At 38.7% G+C, this 17,988-nt stretch overlaps 1 protein-coding gene across 1 annotated transcript in view; it reads left to right on the top strand.

Moving 5' to 3' along the window:
* LOC140482363 (low-density lipoprotein receptor-related protein 1-like) overlaps positions 1-17,988 on the top strand; it is a 1,932,271-nt gene that overhangs the window by 1,188,690 nt on the left and 725,593 nt on the right. The window contains exons 26-27 of the mRNA XM_072579726.1: positions 4,475-4,639; positions 6,718-6,962. Coding sequence (XP_072435827.1) covers positions 4,475-4,639; positions 6,718-6,962 — 410 coding nt within the window. The remainder of the gene's footprint in view (positions 1-4,474; positions 4,640-6,717; positions 6,963-17,988) is intronic.

The following is a 17,988-nucleotide window of genomic DNA, read 5'->3' as shown; positions in this document are numbered from 1 at the left end:
AAAATGGCGCTGCGTTATGGCAACAGTTGAAGCTTTTCGCTGTATTATTCACTGTAAAATGCAAATGGCAATAAACCTTTCAAATTCAAGTTGTCAGAAAGTGAGGGATAGACAGCTGGCAAAGGAATAACTAGTCACGTGAAGTTGAGACAGTGACATTTGGAATATTGCTTTCCCATAAGTGCTGGGGTAAGACTGAGAAACAACAAGCTTGGATCATGGAAGATGGGAGTAATTTTGTGCTAAATTTGCAGTGAGGTCGAAAAGGGTGAGAAGAAGCTGTGTGCTACAAAAGAAAGGAAAGATAAAGTATTGATTGCATTGGAAAGAAGCCGTCAATAAAATGTCAAAATGCTATATTAAAAAAAACACAACATTTATTTGTCGTGTTAGTGGGAGAGTATAGTTGACCTGAATTCTACTGGTGCCTTCTCACCTTTGATTGTCATTTTAACATGCCCCTCTCCAGTTACGTAGGAAGTGAGGGTTTAATATGTTTCCTAAGAATTTATTAGTATCTGTTAATGTCCCAACTCCTTTACCTGTGTACTACTTATGTGTATTTGTGGAAATCATTTTGGGAATGTCCTTGTAGTATTGCTGTGCTGTTAATGTGTAGCATTATTTGATTCTGAATTCAAACTAGATGGTTTAATGCACTGTCGGACTTAGTTCAAAAGCTCATGTTTGTATATAGGTACACATTGGTGAGGTAAGCTAAGTGCATACCAATATGTCTTTCAGTCTAAAGATCTAAACAAGCAGGTCTTGGGTTAAATTTCCTGTGTTGAAATGTTAAAACCAAACTACTGAATGCCGGATAAATGTCGATTATATTGTAACTAAATGTCCCATCATATGAGCATTTCCTTTCAGCCACACAGAGTCACATATTTCTTCAAAAGAATATGTCTGGATAGTTCTCAATCACAATTAGTTAGCTGCCTCATTTTCCCCTCGATTTCACAAGGGAATAAAGAAACCTATTAGGAAATGCATGGTTGGGAGTGATTACAGAAAAAAATCAAGAATAAGATTGAATGCTTCTGAGTGCGAGAGAGCAGTGTGAATTGTGATAATGAGTGTGAAGCTTGAAAATTTTATTTTAACTTTAAAATGCAACCATTAAATTACACTACGAATATACAAGCCACATTCGTTATTAATTATTATTTATGTTGTATGATTTAACTCATGTTTTTAATATTAGATGAGAATAAATTATGATAATTTCATCCTGGTTGGTTCGTTGAACAGATATATTGTAAATGGCTGTGTTCCAGTTTTGACATATGTGTAAATGAGCATATTCAAAACTGGAGGCAATCACCATATTAGACAGATTGTTGTTTTTGTCCAATTGCATGGGCTTCTGTTTTCCTTGTCTAATATCAATCCATTCTGTCATAATATTTATTAAAGTTCCTTCAAATGTCTAAGGAATTGCTATGACTCCCAAATTTATATCATTCTTCCCTCAGCTACAATATCACAGCATTTCCCAGAGACTTTGTTCTTGTTCAATCAGAACGTTTTAGATCCAGTTTTCATTCTGCACGGTTAAATAGAAATTGAACTTTTCATGAACAAAATGTATGAGACAGCTATAAGGAAAGGTTGAAGAGCACCATATAGATCATGGATGAGATGATTGGGAGAAAAAAATATAGAAAGAGTATTGGAGAAAGGGAGGAAAAAATGTCAGATACAAATAGGAAATGTAAATAGGAAACTACGATGAGAAAACTGTATCAGCCTTACATTGAAAAGAGAGAAAAGGAAGTAAAGAGTGAGTAATGATTAAGACAGAATCATGAAGTGTCAACAAAGATCATAAGATATAGGAGCAAAATGAGGCTATCCGACCCATCATTCGATTATGGCTGCATTCCTCTGCCTTCTCCCCATGACCCTTGATATTCTTAACAATCAAGAACATATCTCTCTCTGTCTTAAAGGCACTCAATGACTTAAACCCAAGAGCTCCCTGTGGCAGTGATTTCCACAGAATCATCACATCCTGGTTGAAGAAATTCCTCATCTCAGTTCAGAAGTGTCATTCTACACTCTGAGGTTCTGCCCTTGGGCCCTAGTCTCTCCTACCAGTGGAAGTATCTTCTCCATGTCCATTCTATCCAGGTCTCTCAGTATTCTGTTAAGTTTCAATAACATCCCCCTCATCCTTCTAAATTCCATCGGATAAAGATCCACAGTCCTCAAATACTCCTTATACAACAAACCCTTCATGCCCCTCCAAAGCCAGCACATCCTTCCCTAGACACAGGGTCCAACACTGCTCACATTATTCACATGATTCAAGCCATCTTGAAATGAATACTAAAACTGTATTTGCCTTCCTAACTGTCAATTAAACGTACATGTTAACCTTAAGAGATTCCTGAACTAGGACTCTCAAGTCTTTTGGGGCTTCAGATTTCCAAAGCCTTTCCCTGTCTTGAACATAGTCAACATCTCTATTCTAAAAATAACTTCATATTTTCTCACGTTGAATTCCATCTGCCATTTTGTTGCACACCCACTGTCGCTCTTTTGTTGAACTTGCTCATTACATCCTCAAAGAATTCAAATTTTTCAATCATGACCTCCCCTTGATGAAGCCATGCTGACTCAGCCCTATTAAACAAATACTTTGAAGCTCTCCGCAATCTCACACTTAGTAATGGAATCGAAAATCTTATCAATGACTGAGGTCAGTCCAACCGGCTGACAGTTTCCTCACTTTTGCCTCCTTCCCGGCTTAAACAGAAATGTTACATTTGTCATTTACCAGTCCTCTGCGATCCTCCCTGACTCCAGCAATTCCTGAAAGATCACCACCAATGCCTCGACAAACTTCTCAGCCATCCCCTTCAGAAATCTGGGGTGTAGTTCATGTGCTTTGGGTGACTTATCCACCTTCACATGATTCAACTTGCCCAGCACATTCTCCTTATTCATGGCCACTATACTTACCTCTGCTCTCTGACTCTCTTGAAGTTCCAGTATGCTCCTCGTGAAAAGTTCCAGTATCCTCCTCCAGTGTGAAATGTGACGCAAAGTACCTCTTCAGTCCTTCCACCATTTCTTTGTTCCATATTACTACTTCTTCAGACACATTTTCAAACAGTCAATTGCCTCACTCTTGCCTCTCTCTTACCTTTTATACATATCTAAAAAAAACTTGCAATTTTTTTATATTACTAGTTAGCTTACTCTCATATTTCATCCTCCCCCCACCCCCCACCCCCCTGCCTTATTTTTTGTTTAGTTGTCCACTGCTGAATTTTAAAAGCTTTCCAACCTCTGGCTTTGCACTCATCTTCACCACATTGTACACTTTTGCTTTTGGTTTTATCTTGTCCTAACTCCCTTTGTCCGCCATGGTTGCCTTGTTCTCAGCTTAGTATGTTTCTTGTTCTTTCGGATGAGTTTCTATTGTGCATCCCAAATTACCCACAGAAACTCCTTGCCTTTGCTTCTCCACCACCTTATCTGCCAGGCTCCCCTTCCAATCAACTCTGACCAGCTCGTCCTTCATGTCTTTTACTCAATTATAATATCATTACATCTGTTTCCAGCTTCTCCCTCTCAAACTGCAGGGTGAATTGTACCATATCATGGTCACTGCCCCAAGAGGTTCCTTCACCTTAAGCTTCCTAATCAAGCCTGCCTCATGACACATGACCAAATCCAGAATTTGCCTGTTGCCTAGTGGGCTCCACGACCAGCTGTTTCAAGAAAAACAGCTTGTAGACATTCCAGAAATTCCTTTCCTTGAAATCTGCTGCCAACCTAATTTTCCCACTCTACATGCATATTGAAGCCCCTATGGTAATTGTAATAGGACCTTTCTTACCTGCTCTTTCTGTCTCCTGAATTATTTTATTCACCACGACCAACTACTGCCTCCCATCAGGGTCTGTTTACGTGATTCCTCAACACTATCTACTCAGAGTCTGTGCTTTCCAAGTCTATATGACTTTGTGCTGCCCATCTGCTTGTCCTATTGATAGGATGCATATCTTTGGATATTTATGTCCCAGCCCTGATCCTCTTGCAGCCACACCTCTGTGGTACTCACAACATTGTACCTGCCAATTTCAATCTGCCCTGCAAGCTCATTTTTGTATTTTGCACTTATGTATAAGACCTTCAGTCCCGCATTGACTGCTCCCCTTCTCATAGTTATCCCATCATCCAATGTGCCTGTAGTTGGATTCCTGACCTTTTCCATACTCTTCATCCAATTACTTGTTATGGAAACTTCTGGAAACAAAGTAGAGAGTGGCAGGCAAAGCAGCAACAACTCAATAATCGATTAACTAATGTGTTTTACATATATTTCCAATTAGTTTGAACTTTGAGCTTCATTTTTATAAATGAATAATGAAAAAAATGACATAGTTAACAAAAATTCTGAATATATATGTAATGTTGCAAAAATGCTAATATTCATAAAGTCTTTTTTGGTTAGAATTCTTTTTTGGACAGATTGGGATTCTAGTTTCCCACGTATTGAGGCTGCTTCAATGAGTGGAGCAGGAAGGAAGACAATCTACAAAGCTTTGGGAACTGGTGGCTGGCTTAATGGACTAACAGTGGATTACCTTGAGAACCGAATTGTTTGGATTGATGCTATGTAAGAGCAAACTTTTTCTGCATGAAAAATTTGAACATGATCCTGAAATGTCTTTTTATCTCTTCTTTCTCATTCTATTTGCTACCCCCAACCTCCCTGAACAATTGCCACGACCTTTATTCCTTAAAGAATTTTTATTTCTTTGTTGTCTATTACCAGCAACTTCCCTTGTTGGTAGTTGTGAGAATTTATTGTTTGAAAATAACTGGTGATGATTTAATATAATAGGAATAAAAATCATCCAAGATCATCTTAGAATCTTTTTTTTGTCAAATCACAACACTTTCATCTAAAAAACCCAATATTTTTCAATACTTTGAGATAATATCAAAGATAAAACTTGTTTTTCTTTCTGTTATAGCTAAAAAAAAATGAACATTTTCTTTGTGGTGCATACTAACTGGTGCAATTTTCCATCCCACAAACAGTGTGGACCAAGTTTATGTTAAATAGCTTACAACCTATGAAAGGACGATCTATCAAAATGTTGAACCAGCCCTTGGCGGACCTCTTTATTATCTGTCAGAAGGCAATTAAGTAGGTTGGAGCCAAATCAAAAAAAAACCTCTGTGAATGGTTGAATTCTTTTTTTTATTCCTTCATGAGGTATGGGCATCGTTAACGTTGCAATTTGTTGCCCGTCCTTGATTGCTCTTGAACTGTGTGGCTACGCCATTTTGAGGAGAATTAAGACTTGCTATGAATATGGAGTCTCATTTGGCCAGATTGGTAGGGAATGCAAATTTCATCCTTTAGTGTCAATAGTGAACCAGGTGATTTTTTTTTAACGACAATGTGCAGTTTCATTATTGAGACTAGCTTTCAATTTCAGCCTTTTCCTTCATTCATTGAATTTAAATTCCACCTTTGTTTTGATAGGATTGAATCCATATTCACAGAGCATGAACAATGGTCTCTGGATTACTGGTCCAGTCATATCTCCACGATGCCAATGCCTTCTCTACCTGACCTGCCCAACCTTCATGTCAGTTGGCATGGCTGCAAGAGATTTTGAAGTGCGCTTGGCTGATTTTGCAGCTGCTGAGATGGATCTATCATGCAATGTTAACATATCTCAGTAAAATTTGGAGCTAGTATTTCACATTTCTCATGTTGGGGAAAGGTGGGTCTCTGGGACTGATAGTCAAACTATACACTGTGCAAAGGATGCAATTGTATCTACCTGATCATCAACCTGCAGTGAAGAGACAACTTTTCCAATATTGTGACAATATATCCAGTTGTTCGCATTCACTGTGCATGATCAAGGTGACATATTAGTAGTTTAGATTAAGTTATTGGAATGTGAGAATGACAGAACAATGTGTGTCTCCTGCCAGACTTGAAAGGACAATAAGTGGTAAGGGGAGGACGTGATAACACCCTACACCCACTATCACGATCACCCCCCCCCCTCTGCTGAACTATTGCATCAATGCTGTTCCTCCACACTTCACATCAGCTCTGATGAAAAGTCATCTAAACTTAAAACATTAGCTTGCTCTCTCTCCACGGGTGCTGCCTGACCCACTGTGATCTCCACCCTTTGTTGTTTTCAGTACAGATTCCAGCATCTGCAGTAATTTACTCCTCCAATCAATGCATCCAACTGCTAAAAAAGCTGAAAAAAGTGGACAGATCACCTGACATTGACTTAGGCACCAGAAATGACACCAAAAATCTCAGTCCTGTGAACACTGCAAAATATTCTATAACAATTAGTGCCACAGACAGCTGCAGTCAGACTTGGGAAGACTGAAATTAAGTATTCGAAAGTACTTCAGTGTCATTGTTCAATTTGTCCTTGTCAAAATACAATGACCTGACATTCCCTCTTTGCCACAAATACAACTTCTTCATTGCCTGGAGCTATAACTTACACCTTGGAAGCTATATAGCTTATCAAATATAATTTGCACTGATTACAGTCTTTATTCATGATTACAAATCTAACTTATTCATTAAAAATATTAACATGCATTTCCTTAATCAGAGTGAATTCCTGCTAGAGAAAATAATTGTGGGTTTGAAAATTCTCTTTCTCTTAGTTCCTTTATGTCTCATTTTTCTTGATGTAGGTCAGATGGTATATATTCAGCCTTATATGATGGCACAGAATTGATAGAAGTCCTACGTCATCATGAATACCTTTCACATCCATTTGCTGTAACAGTGTATGGAGGTGATGTTTATTGGACTGACTGGAAGACTAACACCCTATTGAAAGCCAACAAATGGACTGGCCACAATGTTACTGTGGTGCAGAGAACCAGTGCAAGACCATATGACATTCAGATTTTCCATCAAACAAGACAGCCACAAGGTAGGTTTGTTTTACAACTTCTGCTACTGATTGCATTATGACAAAATATGATTTTGTGGGAAACCATTTTGTTGAGAGTATTAGTATTATGGAATTTGTGGGATGCAGCAAAATACGTGACATAAATCAGAATCACTTTTAATTACTCCTATAACCATCGGATAAGTTAAGCTGTAAAATGTTATAGCTTACAGAACATAAACAGGTATGTCTGAAGACAATGTTCATGTACCACAGAAGCTCAAACAATCACATTAAGATTGGCACATTGTCTCAATGATACTGTTGTTATCTTGGCAAATGTGGCTGTAAATGTATTACTGCAGTGCAGTAAACGATGTTATCTGAGCCTTCAAAGTAATTGCAAGATAGCACATGACTGGAGGCACAGAAGGTCAACAAAATCAGGAATGGCAGGCTGAATGGGTGAAGTTCTGACGACACCCTCCACAAAGGCATCCAAGTATATTCCTCTGATTTGCATTTCTTCTCCCTCATCAAAGAAGAAAATGGCATTAAAGACGATTTTCAACATCAGTAATTGGAGGAAATTGCAGGCACAAAAGTATGCTGTGCTCTCCAAAATTATTGCTGATGAAATAATCACACTTAACAAATGAAAATTGTTTGAAAGAATCTAATAAAAATTTCTCAATGGAAATATTGAGCTTGCAATCCAGAAAAGTCTGTTTAAATGTCAGATGCTAAGATTTCAAACCAAATCATTAAAATGCTGTACCATTAATGAAATTATGGAAGAAATCAGCTTATCATTGCTGTAGCCAAATAGTATGGGAATCTGTCATGATTTTTTAAAGCCAAATATATTTTTGCCTTCCTGCTGCACCTTCTAATAAAGATTGAGCTGAAAAATGTCACCAACGGTTTATTGTAAAAGTCATTAATAACTTTCACTTTTGGTTCATTTTGAGTTCATCACTGAATATGTCATGTAGGTAACAGTGCCATAGAAAATGCTCATTAAAAAAAGATGGAATTATCCCTCCTCCACCAATAAAGATACATAGTTGCCTTAAAAATGACCCTGAAAGCTCACATTTTACTTAATTTAAAAATAATAAAATGGATTATATCCTCAGCCAATTTTTAACCTCTTTTAATGCAGTAGAATTATAGATGAAGTCAGTTAATAGTTAGTTTTATGCAGCAAAAAAAAAATTTCAAGATGTAATTCTTTAAATATTTCATTTTGAAGCCTTGATGTTTATGCGAATCATTTGTCTTTCTGTCTTTTCAAGTCACTTTCGAAATTCTGACCACAAAATTTGGCCTCTTTCACATTGGATTTTTATTGCTATGACAGTCATTTAGCTTCCAAAAATGACTCACAATTGCCATCTGGTGTGTGGAAAACCATTTTGTTGATTGCATTAGCACGTCAACTGAAGGTTTGAAGAATAGGCTGGTTGTGTAATATGGATTTAACATCACATCATCATTTTCAAATCAAGATATTTTCTAAACAGCCTGCCGTAGACACTATTACACACCTCTGAAGCAGGTGGGACTTGAATCCATGAGTTCTGGCTCACAGGTAGGGTCCCTACCACTGTTCCATAAGAATCCTTTATTTTCAAGTTGATGTTCCATCTCTTGAACTTGTGTTCACGAGCATGATTTAAAATCGTATGTAGTGATGGTTTCTACTCATGGTTTTGTGATTATAAAAACATCTGTCATTTTTTAAGTTTGTTAGGGTTGGTGTGGTCTACAGGGAGTGGTGTGACACATGCCAAAGGATGTTTTTGTTTTGACCACAAGGATGCCCCAAGATCTGTTTACTCTCAGATAGATGTCATGGATGTACTCTCTATAGCAGGGCAGGTTGAATGAACATAAGCAACACAAAAAAAAGACAGGTGGCTGAGGGAGTAAAAAGGGTTAAAAGGGCCTTTAGCTGGACACCAAATCGTTCTGGGTAAAAACAATGACTGCAGATGCTGGAAACTGCTCCTCAGATGCTGCCTGAACTGCTGTGCTTTTCCAGCACCACTCTAATCTAGACCATATCATTCTATCCTGTACTGGGAACAATTCTCCACCCGAAGTTTCAATGAGGAATAAAGCATCAGATGTTGTCACTGAAATCAACCACAAGTTGCAGTTGTCACTGTATCAGAGTAGGCGTACAGAATTGCTGTTGTCTAGAAAAGGTTACTGTGGCCATGAACCATGTTGCATCAGACTCCTTCCAAGGCTTTCTTTGCAATTACTGACCTGTCAAACGCGACCCCTCCCATCAGTTTTCTGACATTAGAGATGAGATTGACAGGTCAGTAATTGGGCTATCAAATTGAACTTGCAAAACAATAACTTGCTCACAAGGGCCAATCAGTATCTGAACACATTATAACTTTAACTCAGGCATGGACAAAAGAGCTAACTCCAGAGGGAATGTGAAAATTAGGGGAAATCTCTCACAGTCCTTTCAACCCTGAGGACATCATTGCAGAAGTTTCTCAGTGTAGTGCCCTAGGCCCTACCATCTTCAGCTACTTCATGAATGACTTTCCCTCCATCGAAAGGTCAGAATGGTGATGTTTACTGATGATTGCACAGTGTTGAAATCCAAGAATAACTCCACAGATACTGGCACAGACTATGTCTATTTGCTTAAGCGAAAAAGTGGAAATCAACTAGGAGAAAGTGAAAGAAGTGGGAAGTCACAGTTGTTGCCATCTCCAACAAGAGGGACTCTAACCATCAGCCTGAGACATTTAATGGCATTACCGCCACTGAATGCCAAACTATCAACATCCTGGAGATTTCCATTGATCAGAAACTGAATTGGACCAGCCATACAAATACAGTGACTACAAGACAGGTCAGGTGCTCTAAATACTCGAGGTCTCAAAGGGCACAACTCTCTTCTTTAAACTTTTGACAAGTCTACTTGACAGGTTCTTTTTACAGGTTCACTTGCCACTTTTTTCAGATCCCTTTGAGAGATGTCTCTGATAGCTGGCACAATTATATTTGACAGGTCTGCTGACAGTTCCAATGAGCTTGATAGTATTTTTTTTTACTGTTGTAACACGGTTAGATGAGGCCTCATGCTACACAGGAAATACAAAATATGGAATGCTGAATCAATATAAGTTTAAGAGGGACCCAAAGTTCCAACAAGTTCCATTGACAGCCCTGGAGGAGCTATGCTGACGTGACAAAGCAGAATTGTCATATTTCATGGTGATCTGCTGCATGATGCCAACCTGGTCATCATTCTAACCAACAGCTATATGCTGACAAGCTGATGAGAATGAGGAAGAGAGTTGAAAGAGGCAGCCAATAAAATAGATTTTACATGTATAAATAAAAATAAAGGCTGATATGAAAAAAATGACAAATGCCAACCAATAAGTAATAGAGAAAGAAACTGGAAATCTGAAATAAGACCACAAAGGGATGGAAGTAGTAAACAGGTCTGGCAGCAGCTGTGGACAAAGAAAGCTAATGTTTCAAATTGAATATGAATCATCTTCAGAGAAAAGGAGGACCGAAACGTGATGGGCTTTGTGCTGTCAGGTGAAGCAGGTAGAACAGCAAATGGATTGTTCAGTGATAGGTTAGAGGGTGGGAAAGAATACATGAAAAAAATGTCATGGAACAAAATGTAAAAGGAGTTATAATGTTTTCAGTAAGGAGACAAAACACTTATGGAGTCAGAGAACTGTCGAGCCATACAGCACAGAAACAACATTCAGTCCAACGCATCCACACCGACCAGACTTCCCGATTTCACCTAGTCCCATCTTCCCATCCAGATGCATTTTTAATGGAGAAATTTTACGCACCTCCAATATTTCAATTGCCAGCTCATTCCATAGATTCCCTGCCTTCTGTTTGAAAAAAAAACCCCTCCAGTCATTTTTAAATCTTTTCCTTCACAACTTAAGCCTATGCCCTCGATTTTTGAACTCCCCACTCTGGGAAAAGGAGCTTAGCTATTCACCCTATTCATGCTCCTCATGATTTTATGAACTTCTATAAGGTCACTCCCTCAGCTTCCCATGCTCCAGAGAAAACAGCTCCAGCCTATTCAACTTCTCTCTACAACTCCAGTCCTGGCACAATCCTTGGAAATCTTTTCTTCACCCACTTAAGTTTAAAAACATCCTTTATATGATAGTCAGAGTGTCACACAGCATGGAAACAGACTCTTGGATCTAAGTAGTCCACGCCAACCATTTTCCCAAGCTAAACCAGTCCCACCTGCCTGCGTTTGGCCCCTATCCTTCCAAACCTTTTCTATAATGTACTATCCAAATGTCTTTTAAAATTGTAATTGTACCTGCATCAATTACTTCCTCTGGTAGTTCATTCCACACACTAACCACTCTCTGTGTAAAAAAGGTTGCTCCTCATGTCCTTTTTAAATCTGTCTCCACTCACCTTCAAAATATGCCCGTACTCAGATCCCTTGGCATCATGGTAGTCCACAAACCTACCAACACACTTAAACAACAAATAATGAACCTGAAGGATCCATTAGATACTACCAGCAAAACTATCATCTACAAGATACCATGCAAGCATGGTAAAAAACATTACATTGGATAAATAAGCAGGAAACTTGTCACCAGGATACATGAACACCAACTGGCCACCAAAGACACGACTCACTATCACTAGTTTCCATACATATAGACAAAGAAGGGTACCACTTTGACTGGGACAACATACACATCCTAGGACAAGCGAATCAAAGACCCACATGAGAATTCTTAGAGGCATGATATTCTAACCAGAATTCCATCAAGAAATACATCAATTTAGATCTATCTACCTTCCCTTGAAAAAAAGAACTGGAAATGATATCACCTACTTGAAGAAACCAGGACTTATAAACAGAAAGGCAAGACATACTATCAGTGCTTCACGGGACACTCTCACTAATGATGTTACCAAAACATTTGATAACAAAACTTCCAGCTCGGTGAACAAACTTGCAAACTCATATGCCCCCTTGTTTTGGATTTCCCCACCTTTGGGAAAAGATCTTTTTGACTTAACGTATCTTTGTCCCTCATGATTTAATAGGCATCAAAAAGGTAACCTCTCAATCTTTTAAACTCCAATGAAAAAAGTCCCAGCTTATCCAGCCTATTTTTATAATTCAAACCCTCCATTCCTGATATCATCCTGGTAAGTCTTTTCAGACCCCTCTCCAGTTCCATACTATCCTTCCTATAACAAGGCAACCAGAATTGCACACAGCACTCCAGAACAGGCCTCACCAATGTCCTGTATAATCTTTAAATGATGTCCCAGCTCCAATATTCAAAGGTCTGAGCAATAAAGGTAAGCGTGCTAAACATCTTCTTAAAAACCTTATCTACCTGTGTCACAAATTTCAAAGAATTATGCACATGAATCCTTGGGTTTCTCTGTTCGCCAACACTACCCAGGGTCCTATCTTTAATTGTATAAGTCCTGCCCTTGTTTACCAAAATGCAATACCCTGCATTTATCCAAATTAAAATCTGTCTGCCACTCCTGCTTAAGGAATGGATATGCCAAATTCATGCAATCTTACAATTGTATTTCTGACCTTAAAATATTTTAATTTCTGCCGTGTTTGCTCCAAAATTCAAAATTAAAATGCTGCCCTATCAACAACATGATTACATTTAGTTCAATGGTGATCTTGTGCGGGCCGTCAGCCCTTGACATCGAGATGGAGTGCCACATAAGATCAAGTTGTCATTACTTGTAAATGATAAGAAGCAGCTCACTGGTCACTGAATTGTCTTTATTAACAGTCAAAAGCAGCAAATGTGTGACTAAGCTTTCCACTTATTTTAGACACATGATGATCAGAATCCTGATTCATTCAGGCTTGACATGGATGACTTATGGTTAGTGTCCTAAGAGTGTATGAAAAAAAGCATGAAATAGCATGAAATGATGACCCAGATGTGCGTTACTCCCAAACTGAGTCAAACTTCTGCTTACCTGGAGATCATTCAAGAAAGTATAGCACCTAAAGATGATGCACTCAGAATGGTTTTGGTAAGGGAAGGCATGTCTGACCAACGTTTTGAAGAGGTGACCAGGTGTGTAGTTCAGGACTGGGTCCACTTGATGCGCAGGTTGGCTGGTAACTGTGCCATTCAGGTCAGGCGCATCTTATAAATTTCACAAATTCTGCCATGATGTCTCTCTGGTAAGGTTAACAAAGAACTGGGGAAGTGTACCACGGAAATGTACAAGAGTATTAAGCATTTATAATTTGAATAGTCAAGCTTTGATTGAAATTGTTGAAACTGTACGCATTTGAAGATTGGATGTAGCAAAATAAAAGTCTGTTTCTGAGAAAAAAAACAACTTTGCCCAAAAGCAGAACCATGAACAAAATCAAACTGCTGCATAGAAAAAAAAATCAAAGTTGGAACAGAGATTATGTCCTGAAATTATTAAACTCAATATTAAGTCCAAATGATTGCTAAGTGTCTCATCAGATGAAAATTAGAAATACTTCACATAGTGTCACTGGAAGACTACAACAGACCAAAGACAAAAATGTAAGCATGAGAGTAAAACAAAACAACAAATAACCAAAAATCTTTTTTAGAAAACATTACAGTGTGGAAACAGGCCCTTCGGCCCAACAAGTCCACACCAACCCACCAAAGTGCAACCCACCCATACCCCTAACCTAATACTACAGGCAATTTAGCATGGCCAATTGACCTGAGCTGCACATCTTTGGACTGGGGGAGGAAACCGGAGCACCCGGAGGAAACCCATGCAGACACGGGGAGAACGTGCAAACTCCACACAGTCAGTCGCCTGAGGTGGGAATTGAACGTGGGTCTCTGGCGCTGTGAGGCAGCAGTGCTAACCACTGTGCCACCGTGCCGCCCACTAAGTCCTTGTTTACTGAAGGGAAGTGGTCACCCAATCTACATTTAACTTGTCCAGTGTCGAGGAGACACCAAATAGTGTAAACTAAATTGGAAGAATTACATGTAAATGATTGTTTCTCTGGAGGTCAGAGAGTGAATATTTGCCAGTGATTTTATTAAGAGACTCTAAGGATATCATAAGCTATGAGAATGAAGTTTGAATGATTCATAACCAACATCTATATCCCAAGATCAACTAACTGTCACTTATCTCTTTTATGATCTATAAAGCACTTAAATTTTATGAAGCAACTTTACACAAACAGCTGCCTGTAAATTATCAATGCAATCCTCACACTAAAACACAAAAGTAATTAACAGTTCTGATAATAATTACTTCAGGTTTATGAAAAAGACATTTTCAGATGTGTACTGGCTGGTTTAAATCTTAGCAAAAGTTGGCAATAAGATTACAAAGGAGAAGGTGAGGACTGCGGATGCTGGAGATCAGAGCTGAAAAATGTGTTGTTGGAAAAGCGCAGCAGGTCAGGCACCATCCAAGGAGCAGGAGAATTGATGTTTCTGACATAAGCCCTTCTTCAGGATTAGAGGCAGAAAGCCGAAACGTCGATTCTCCTGCTCCTTGGATGGTGCCTGACCTGCTGTGCTTTTCCAGCAACACATTTTTCAGCGCAAATAAGATTTCAAAGTTTTGGAGTGGGAGTTAAATTGATTTTCAGTAAGAAAGATATTTTGCAATAACAGTCTGATATTCTACTACCACTCAGCATAATTTTAGAACATCCTTCAGAGTGAATTAGTATGAACATAAAAGTATAAATTAGTATGCAGAGGGAGTTTCCTGTGCATTAAAATCTTGTAACACAAGGCAAAACCAAACTGATGATTTCATGTTAGTTTGATTCTTACCTGCCTGTGGCATAATTCTGTCTCAGTGAAAAATAGCAGGCAGAATATTATCAATAATCTTACCAGCAATGTGGACTCTGGTGCGATGAGTGGTAGCATCAGTCAAGATATTCAGTGAGGTTATCTCACTTGATCTTGTTTGCTTTTCTCAAGCCTCCAAGTCAGATTCTCACGAGACAGTGACAAGTTTCCAGTTGGCGCTCATTATTCATGGCTAGCAATGGTCCTTCCAATGTCTTAGAACTCTCAGCTGGGGCGCTCCAGAGTGGGATGGGCTTGAGCTTGAGAGGATGAATGTACCTGTAAGATATGAGGCAGAAGATATTGTGACCAAAGATTTGTAAAGGCGTTCAATCCATTCCACTAACTGCTAGATTAATGTGATATTGGAGTGGAATGACAAGTGAAACTTACTCACGTAACAGGGTAGAGATGTCTATGCATCCCCAGATGAGTGGTCCTGGTCTTCTCCTGTGAGAGAAAGTACTCTTTTCTCAGATAAAATTATAACCAGGTTATAGTTCAAGAGGTTTATTTGGAAGCACTAGCTTTCAAAGCGCTGCTCTCTCATCAGGTGGTTGTGAAGCAGGACCATAAGACACAGAATTTACAGAAAAAGGCTACAGTCTCATGTAACTGAAATGATATGTTGAAAAAATGTGTATTGTTAAGTCTTTTTGAATGGATTTGCTGGTTTTTGTTCTTTAATATGTAAATCCCAGTACTTCTTTTAAGTCACATTCCCAAGATAAAGTTTTATAACAAAAATTGACATCTCAGCTCAGGCAATACCTTAAATGTGTGAGGTTAGAGTTGTCTGTATCCAAGTCTGAATCAGACTGGTTCTATTTCCAAAGTGGTGTTGTGTGATTTTTAACGTTGTCCACGCCAGTACGACACTGACTCCTCCACATCATGGATAGCATGAGGATGTGGACATCCAGCTTGACTCTGCCCCCTTCTACCTTCCCAATGTTGCTCTGTCTTGTTATGCACTCTCTTGTAATGACAGGGCTGCTGCATGTGGGGGAAGGTACAGAGGTGGTCTGAGAGAGAAATGATGTAGCATGTAGGAGATGCAGCAATTGTAGTTTGGGAGTATGGGTGTTCATGAGAGTGAATGAGGGATGATGTTGCATACAGCAGAGCATACATCAGAGTATTAACTTGATTGAGTTTGGGTCCCATGGCAGAGATAGAGTGAGTGTGAGTGCAGAGTAAAGCACTTGCCATGGCAGATCAGAGAAGTTCATTCAGCTCCTTCTTGTACTGCAGCACAGTCCTTCTCAGCCTGAAAATGGCACTGATTCAATTTGGCATGATCTGTCATCATTACTGTCTCTGCCAATCCTCTGGAATGAATCTCCTCTCGTATCAACCACCCTGTCCACAAGGACCTCCCAGTCTCTTCCAGATGGCAGTCCTCCTGCAGATTTGCTGAGGGCTTCAGAAGATGGCACAGATTCAAGGAGTGCTGGTTTTAGGGCAGGTGTCACTTGTGATGACTTGCTCCATGAATTGAGTGCTTAATGTGTCATAACATTCTAAACTATGGACCTCGATCAAGAAAGTGAACTGGTGTAGGTTATAATGTATATTTTGGTGTTACAGACCTGATGGACTAAAGGGACTTTTTTGAAATATATCTTGTTCAGTAACTTGCAGGATATGGGTGTCACTCATGTGGCCTTACATCCAGAATCACTCCACTAAATTTGATGCAACTTGAACTTAGAGAAAGTAACATAAGATTCCGACATTTTGAAGTGTCCAGACTCATTTGACTTCCATAACTATTTTTATGCTTGAAATATTTTTAGATTAAATGCTTCAACACTATGTTAAAAATTAGCCACCCAAGACAAGAGTGCTTGTGAATTAAACATGCAAAACCAAGTGGTTTTGTCAGTGCATGGTGCAAACAGTTTTGGTATTGGCTCTGCTGAGTGTACACTGCACTGTATAGATTCATGATTGGTTCTGTAATGCTAATAGTAGTCAGAAATACTGAATGTCAAGAAAATACACTCAACAGACATTGAAGACTGAAGAAGGATTTTTTTCATAACTTTATAAGAATCAGCTTGAAATTAAGTTTCTAAAGGTGCAGTAAAATTGTACAAGATAAGACATCATGGTATTGGTCAATTTTCTGCTGAGCTCATAATTTGCATTTTGACGAATTACGAGTTGAAATCTCAAATATTTCACGACACTTGAGCATGAGAATTTCTTAGGTTAGTATTGATATTAAAATGTTGAGATATTGAAATAAGCTTGTGATCACATTACAAATGCATTTAATATTAAAAGAAAGCTGGTCTGAGAGGTCCATGGAAGTATGAACTGTGTATAAAAAGAAAATATATTATTGTAGCAAGAATTTAGGAGCCAATTAATTTAGCTTAAGAAACTTACTACATTTTCATTGCATTATATTTAGAGCTACTTTCATGATAAATAAGTAAGGTTGGAGGATTAAGAAGATAAGTTGTAGGCACTTTACAGATGCTGCCAGATCTGCTGAGCATTTTCAGCAACTTCAGTTTTTGTTTCTGATTTACAGCATCTGCAGTTCTTTTGATTTTTATATTACAGACAGTATTCTTTGATATCTCAGTTATATGAGAAAGACAAGGCATAATTTGAAAGTCATGAATAGTGGAAATCATTCCTAGGAAAGTGCCATCCATGCAATCCAGAAGGTCAGTTGTAGTAAAGTGAAATGAGAAAAGACTCCAATGGTTGTGCATTACTGCTATAGGTAAGAGCCACTCTGCCAGAAGATCTGCTGTTATGGTATGAACCACTGGTCTGTCTTGTCACATTTCCACATGTCTAGGGCCTGTGAGAGAGGTTGTAGACAGTGTTTATCGTGAAGGCCAATGTTCCAGGAAAGCACAGGGTCATTGGCCAAGAAGCTGTGCTCAGTATACATGGGGGCCAAAAACAAGTTCCATCAAAAATATGGTGTGCTTTAAAAGAAACTTTTGTAATTGACTGTTATTTACTGGTTATGTTATTAGAATTAAATCATACAGTGAGAGGACGGGTAAGTGGAGCTGAGTTCACGGAAAGATCAGCCATGATCTTGTTGAATGGTGGAGCAGTCTCGAAGGGTCAGATGGTCTACTAATGCTCCTACTTCTTATGATCTTATGTTGCCCAGCTCTGATAACAGTTTTTCACTGTACCTTTTAGTACATCAACCTTTGTTTAACGTCTGT

This window comes from Chiloscyllium punctatum, chromosome 10, assembly GCF_047496795.1.
Source record: "Chiloscyllium punctatum isolate Juve2018m chromosome 10, sChiPun1.3, whole genome shotgun sequence".
Lineage (NCBI taxonomy): Eukaryota > Metazoa > Chordata > Chondrichthyes > Orectolobiformes > Hemiscylliidae > Chiloscyllium > Chiloscyllium punctatum.
This window is presented reverse-complemented; position numbering and strand designations above follow the sequence as displayed.